The sequence below is a fragment of the Arvicanthis niloticus genome, chromosome 1 (assembly GCF_011762505.2).
Source record: "Arvicanthis niloticus isolate mArvNil1 chromosome 1, mArvNil1.pat.X, whole genome shotgun sequence".
Lineage (NCBI taxonomy): Eukaryota > Metazoa > Chordata > Mammalia > Rodentia > Muridae > Arvicanthis > Arvicanthis niloticus.
In genome coordinates this window covers 10,468,293-10,475,465 of record NC_047658.1, presented here as the reverse complement: position 1 = coordinate 10,475,465, position 7,173 = coordinate 10,468,293, and the positions used below count along the sequence as shown (strand labels likewise).

The 7,173-nt window shown below is 47.9% G+C and overlaps 1 protein-coding gene across 1 annotated transcript; it reads left to right on the top strand.

Moving 5' to 3' along the window:
- Positions 1-909: 909 nt before the first annotated feature.
- Positions 910-2,922, top strand: LOC117720822 (secretoglobin family 2B member 20-like). The gene is made up of 3 exons (XM_034519507.2): positions 910-1,039; positions 1,484-1,665; positions 2,669-2,922. Exons 1-3 carry the CDS (start codon positions 982-984, stop codon positions 2,762-2,764), a joined length of 336 nt encoding a protein of 111 aa, XP_034375398.1. The 5' UTR covers positions 910-981; the 3' UTR covers positions 2,765-2,922.
- The last annotated feature ends 4,251 nt before the right edge of the window (positions 2,923-7,173 follow it).

Here is a 7,173-nt window from a genome sequence, read left to right as displayed (position 1 = left end):
ACAACACCCAGCTGACAGTCTCATTTGTGCTGAAAATGTCTTCCTTAGGGTAAGTAGGTTGACCTGACCTTGAGACTGTCTACACACAGCACTGCCTGTGGCCTGTGGAGAAGTGTAGTTTACAGCCACGCTGTCCACAGTAGCCTGTGGGGCTGTGAGAGTCCATGTCCAGGGGTGAATCCTTCACTCTACTGCTCATTGCTCTCACCACATGGACTCTGCTCTTCAAACCTCCTTCAGACATGGTTACTGACAGAGCTGAGAGGGAACAAGGTGAGCAGGACAACAGGAATGAGCTACCATGGAGTGAAGCAGAATTTGTGGTACAAAACCATCACCAGCCCCTGAGGATACGCACAGCTGCTGACGACCCTGACTGAGAGTCGCGGAAAGCTATAAGGTCCCTCCCTCCAGGTACTCAGGGATCCAGTTCAAAGGCCTCAGCTGCTAAGATGTTCAAGGGGCTCTACTATGGCCCAGAAATGCATACTTCTGCTCAGACTTTGACCTCAGGCACATTCAGTGTTTTGGGTTTTTGACTACCTACAGAGACGGAAACCCTCCTTGACCCCTGTGCCTTCCTGTCCCAACTTGGAGAGAACATGCTTGGAGCCAGGAAAGGTGAGGATGTTACCAGGAAGCAGAAGTGACAAGTGGGACAGGACCACAGGGCATTTGGCTCAGCACTCAGCTGCTTACAAAGGTCAGCTCTAACCCCTCTTTGTCTAAGATACAAAGAACTTCTCTCCAGAAGCTGATGATGTCAGGCTGTCTCAGGCTGTTTGTTCTTCAGAGTGGGAGGGGCTCCCATGCTCCCTCTTCTTTGCAAGTGGGAAGGGGATCCACATGTGATAGGTTCTTGCCCAAAGGTATTTGGAGCTTCTGGGAGGCAGGGTTGGGGTTGGGTTTGGCTGGGTTCATGGCTACACTGGTTTATAAGGAAGAGGATCTGCTCTGAGAAGAGCATTTACACTCTCCACCATGAAGGGGACACTTCTGCTGGCCTTGCTGGTGATTGGAGAGCTGGGCTTCCAGACAAGTGAGAGCGGGACCCTTGCTCACCCCATCTCAGTCCCATGTAGATCTCTAAGTAGGGCCCTGAGATAGATCTAGGGGTCCTCGGGAGGCCACTGGCGAGGAGCTTTAGAAGACCACTGATGCTTTCTGCTCAGGGTGACAACAGTTGGGTGGGTGGAACAGGGAGACAGAGGTGAGCTGGTGATGATACTCGTGATGAAGGGCCCGCAGATGCACAGTTGAAGCAGAGACAAGTGTGTGGCTTTCATGAAGGTCAGATATGCAGGCCTGTCCACTCATGTGAAGTGTGTGTCTCATAGAAACCATGTTGTATCTGGGAGGCTGCTGCCTTTGGGAGGGCAAGACTGTGGGAAAGGTTAGTTAAGGCATTTGTAGATGTGGCAAGAAGCCTCTGTTTCTGCCAGCCTGTGATCTTTCAACCATGTTTTTCTGTCTGTGTTTGCAGCGGAAGCATGCATTCCTTTCTTCACAAGCTATGCTGCAGTGCTCTCTCCAAGCAGGGCAGTATTACACTACCGGCTTTCAAGCTTTGATGCTAGTGTCGGGGAAAGGATAGCCTTGGAAAAACTCCAGGACTGCTACGACGAGGGAAGACTTGAAAACATAGCGCTGAATCCCCAAACTTTGGTAACGTCCTTCCCAACCCCACTCACCCGTGCAGCAAATAGTGGGAAGCTGTGTACAAATGATCAGTGTGACCATTAATACGTGTCAGGTGACCAGCAACCGAAAACTAAAACCCATGCCCACCCGAGCACATGTCAATGCAGCATGCAGGTACACAGCCAGTCTGTCCCATGCACCATCTTGCAATTCACTCCCACATGCTAGGTAAACATGGGGTTTTCACCCATAGTAGGAACAGGGGAGTCCTTAGTTTGGCTTCTCAACAGGTATGCTACTCCCAGGTCTACGCTAAGATGCCAGAAACTTCTGTCTACTGGCCAGTGTCTTCTTTGGAACCTGCCTTGACTCTACTCCCCTGCCTCAGATTGAGCCCCCACTTCCACTGGCATCATCTGAGCTACAGCCAGAACCTCCCTTAATGGCTTAAATGCCACCCCCACCCCCAGAGAGTGCCTGCAGGTGCTCACCAAGCTGTCTCCTGATGTCTCTGGTTTCAAGCATAAGTGGATTACAGACATGTATATTATGCACAGTGCAGTTTCACCCTATTTCCCAAAGTACTTTTAGTTTGAGTGTCAGGTCCTCCAAAACCACAGTGCTATCTATCCAAAAGGGAATTTCTAACACACCAACATGGGGGATGTATTTTTAACATGGCCATGCAGCCAATGTACCTGGAGACATGTACTCAGGTATGGGAGACATCACCAAACTCATTCTCAGCTATCTTGTCCCTCTCTAGACCTAGTCCCTATTATGCCTTCCAGAACCTTCTCCTCTTCTCCCTTGACTGACTATGGCAGCTTTCAGGTTTCCTCCTGAAGGCTGTGGGTGGGCTCCAGTTCCCTTGGGCAGAGTCTGTTGCTGGATACAGAATCACTGCAGGAGATTCTCTTTGCTGTGGATGAGGAGTGGTCTCATCCTGGGTGGCTGGGGAGCCCTGCTGAGGTCCTGCACCTTGCCTGTAGCCACCTCAGTCTCTGTCTGTCTTTTTGTTTTCCAGGAACCCATTCTCTTCAGTAAGCAATGTTTGAGCTACTATACTAAAGATACCATAGCAAAAGCAAAGGGCATATTGGCCAATGTATTACCGTTTTAGAAGTTAACAAGTTTTAGGTAACCCATCTTTGCAACATGTCTGATCCGAGGAGCCATCTTGCTGACCTGTACTCTTTCTCTCCTGAAGTTGGATTCCTGACACCTGTGCCCTCATCCTTCAGTCTCTTAGGCTGAGTCTAATAAATGCTTGCAGCTCTGGTCTGTGCTCCATCTCTGTGCTAAATGGGAATCTTGTGAGGTCTTCAGAGGATCCAGGAGACAGTGAGAGAAATGACTTGTGTGGTCACTCAGAGCAGGTTGACTGCCCCTGACTATCCAGGTGATCATGGGAGAGCCATTGTACTCTTCTCTTTTTTGTTGCTATGTAGACCAGGTTGGCCTGGAACTCACAGAGATCCATGTGTCTCTTCCTCCAGAGTGCTGAGATTATAGGTGTGAGCCCCCATGTGCAGTTTACCACAGTTGTATGAGACTGTTGTTGTTTGAGGGCAAATAGCATGTAAGCAGCCACAGACTTCACCAGGCTGGCAGGACAGAAAAGAGGTGCACACTCACCTCATGTGTTGGCTCCAGGCTTTATCACAAGACTGTGGGCTCCTCATGTCCAGTTATATCAGTGTAGTAACTCAGGGGATGATGACATGGGTGTTCTCAGATTCTTTGTTTGCTAGTGAGAGATACCATTTGTCACACCTAGTCAACACAGCAAATTCTGGACAGCCAGGTCTATATATAGAGACCCTGTCTCAAAAACAAAACCAAGGGGCTGGAGAGATGGCTCAGCAGTTAAGAGATGGCTGCTTTTTCAGAGGTTCCAAGTTCAATTCCCAGAAAACACATGGTGGTTCACAACTATGTGTGATGCCCTCCTCTGGTGTGTCTGAAGACAGCGACAGTGTACACATATTCATGAAATAAATAAAGAGACCTTTAAAAGAAACCCAAAACTTAATAATAAACAAAATACTTTAATGCAGAAGGAGATAGGAGTCGATGCCCAATGAAAGGAAAAAGAAGGTTCAATGGGTAGAGTGCTCCTGTGTGATATTGGGGACCTGAGTTCGACTCCCAGAGCCCATGTAAAGCCAGACTTGGTAGCATGTGTCTGTAGTCCTAGTGCTCCTGTCGAGAGATGGGTTAGGACAGGTGAATTCCCAGAAGCTCATAGACCAGTTAGCCTGGCAGCCCACAAAGTCAAACTGCCAGAGACCTGTCCTAAACCATGGGTGAGGGTTGTCCTCTGATCATGCGCACACTGTGGTATGTGCATGCCCGCTCTCCCTCATACACTCAAACACACAACAGGAGCCACACGGCTAATAGGGAGAGAAATGGCAAGCAGTGTCATGAGAAATGATGAACTCCATTAGTTACAACGGACATACAGCATAATAGCACAAGACTTATCCTGTATGATAGTAGCAAAGATTGAGAGGACAAGTTGAACAGAGCAAGTGCTGGTGGGCAAGCTGACGGACTGAACGTCATACAAACAGGAAACTTCAGTGTGTAAGGTTGGCAAGCATGGAGCCTTTCATCTGTTTCCTGATGTGACATGGCAACACCTAAGGCTTCCTAAGCAAGGCTGGCTGGTCCTTAGGAAGACCAAATGACCTCCCCAGGGACAAAGCTCTCACAGGCAAATCAATGACTTGTGAGTCTAGTATGGCCGTCCTCTGAGAGGCTCCACTCAGCATCTGACTCAGACAGATGTAGACACCCACAGCCAAACAGTGGATGCTGCTTGGGTACTCCTATAGAATAGGGGAAAGGAGTGCTGGCCCCGAAGTGAATAGGAACTCTACAGTAAGACCAACAGAGTCAACTAACCTGGACCCCTGGGGCTCTCAGAGACTGAACCACCAACCAAAGAGCACACAGACTGGACCTAGGCCTCTCTGCACATATGTAGCAGATGTGCAGCTTGGTCTTTATGTGCGTCTTGAACAACTGGGGTGATGGCTATCCTGAAAGCTGTTGCCTGTCTGAGGGATATGTTCTTGTAGCTCAGCTGCCTTGTTTGGCCTCAGTGAGAGATCATCAAACAAGATGCGCCTAGACTCACAGTGACTTGATGCACCCAGGGGGATACCTAGAGGGTGCCCCACCTGTTCAGACAAGAAGGGGAGGGAGGATGAAAAGGATTGTGGGAGGGGGCAGTGAGCAGGAAGGAAAGTGAATAAATAATAAATGAGTGAATGAATTAATAAAACAAACAAAATGGAACAATAACCAATAGCAATAACAAACAAACAAAAAGAGGCTACCCTTAGGGTGGAGGAAGAGCAATTGCACCTGTGAGGTTTCTCTCCAATATGTGTTTCATGGTGCTGAACAAGTGCTAATTTAAAGCTAAATAGTTTTCTGTACTCACGGCCTTTGTAAGGCCGTTCTCCAGTGTGAACTCTCTAATGGAGATTAAGGGTGGGTCTTTGGCTAAAACATTTTCCACAATGAACGGATTCATGTGTAGTAAAAATGATCAAAACTCCCATGCCTGAACCCTGCCTAGATCATTGAGTTGTCATTGTGCTGAGCTGAAAGACACATGGCCTTTATATTTACAATAGGCCTTAAGCAGCACAATAGCCGGGCAGCTGCCTACCTTCCATGCTGCTAGAATCTACTTTCCTACTGATAACCCTAGGTCATTACTTACTATTACTTATGTTTCATATGGGCTGCTCTTAACTCCAATTGGGCAGCTCACAGGGCCACATTTTTATGGCTCAGCTAATCCATGGCAGCTTCTCCTTTCTCGTCTCCTATACACTCTTCTTCCTCATGGTCCCAAACATGGAAAAGCTCAACCCCTATCTATGCCACTTCTGCCCAGCTATTAGCTGTTGGCATCTTTATTTGCCAATTACAATTAACCAGGGGGCATAAGACTCAGAATCTTATGTGCAGACTCTCTTGTCTTTGGGGAAACCAATCTTGGGGGGGGCCCAAATTAGCATTAGAATACCAGCAGCAGCAGGTCAACCAACTACATTCATGTGGCTTTTCAGCAGAGTGAGCTCTTTGATGTGAATCAAGGCCAGAACTTTAGCTGAAGAACTTGCCCAGTACGGACCACCAATATGGTATTTCTCCTGTGGGGGATTCTCTGATGCCAAACAAGGATGTTTATATAGTTAAAGATTTCTCATGCTCTTAATCTCTTAATCTCTTACTCTCTTACCCTCTCCGCCTCTCTGTCCCCTCCCCCCTCCTCTCTCTCCACGTGGTCATGGCCAGCCTCTACTTCTCTCTTATCCTTCCACCTTCTTCTCCCCACCTTTGCCCTATCTCCTGAATAAACCTCTTCCCCCTTGGGGAAAAAAAAGATTTCTCATGTTTCCCCACACTTTTAAGGTTTGGACCCAGTATGAATTTTCCTATGTGGCAGAAGGCTGTAGCTTTGTGGAGACGATTTCCCACATTTATTGAATTTGTAAAGACTTCCTGTGCTGTGGGTTTTATGACACTCGACAAGTCTGCTCTTCCTGCTAAAGGCTTTTCCACAGTCAGTACAATCATGACACCTCTTCTCAGTATGAGCTCGCTGATGCTGAGTAAGTCTGTGTTTGTAGCTGAAGGCTTTCCCACATCCACTCCATTTATAATGCTCAGAGGTGGTGTGAACTCTGTGGTATTCTGCAAGGTCAGAACAAGGTCAAAGCATCCCCACAGTCCCTATGTCCACAGGCACTTGCTCTACTCTGGTGAACAATAAATCCAGAGCTTTGGCTGAGGAGCTCACCACACTTGGTGAACTTGTAAGGCCTTTCTCCAGAGTGAGCGCTCTTACGTCTGACAAGATGGGATCTTCTGAGGGACGTTTCCCCACTCTCACTGTACCTCTACGGCCCTTCTCCAGGATGGATGATCTGGTGCTAGAGAAGCCTATTTTTGTGGACAAAAGATTCCCTATACCTGCTGCACCTGTAACGCCTGTCTCCACTGTGAAAGCTAAGCTTTGGCGCAGGTGAACCATGCCCCCAGCAGAAGAACTGGTAAGGTTGAAGCAGGTTCAATGCCCCCCCCCCCCCAGCCCTGGCAATCTCAGAATTGAGAACAGTAGGCATGGAACCAGCTCCCTGCCAAGATCTACCTGTTCTGGAACTCATAACCATGGCACCCCAGTGAGAAGCCCATGACAATCTGTCATGTAGCTTAAAAACCTGGAGTTTTCCATCCTATTAAGGTCTCTAGGTAGACCCCAAGTGTTTAGCCAATGGGCTTTCCTTTATGGGCATTTTTTCCCCCGCAAAAGGTATTTAATCCCTGGTTCACCCACAGTAAAACATATGTTTTCACATTCACCATAAAATAAAGCAGTTTGGATAAGCAAGGACTGTCTCCTTCATCAAGGAACACTGTAGTGGGAAGGCCTTCCTTGTAAAGAACTGTGCCTAAATCTAAATTATTCCCCCTAATTCAGCAGGGAGCAAGTATATGAAGATT

Bases quoted from the DNA above. Each gene is read 5' to 3' on its own strand.
- LOC117720822 (XM_034519507.2), top strand. From the start codon at position 982: ATGAAGGGGACACTTCTGCTGGCCTTGCTGGTGATTGGAGAGCTGGGC. The intron at 1,040-1,483 runs GTGAGAGCGGGA...CTGTGTTTGCAG, and splicing joins AGAGCTGGGCTTCCAGACAA to CGGAAGCATGCATTCCTTTC. The intron at 1,666-2,668 runs GTAACGTCCTTC...TTTGTTTTCCAG, and splicing joins CGCTGAATCCCCAAACTTTG to GAACCCATTCTCTTCAGTAA.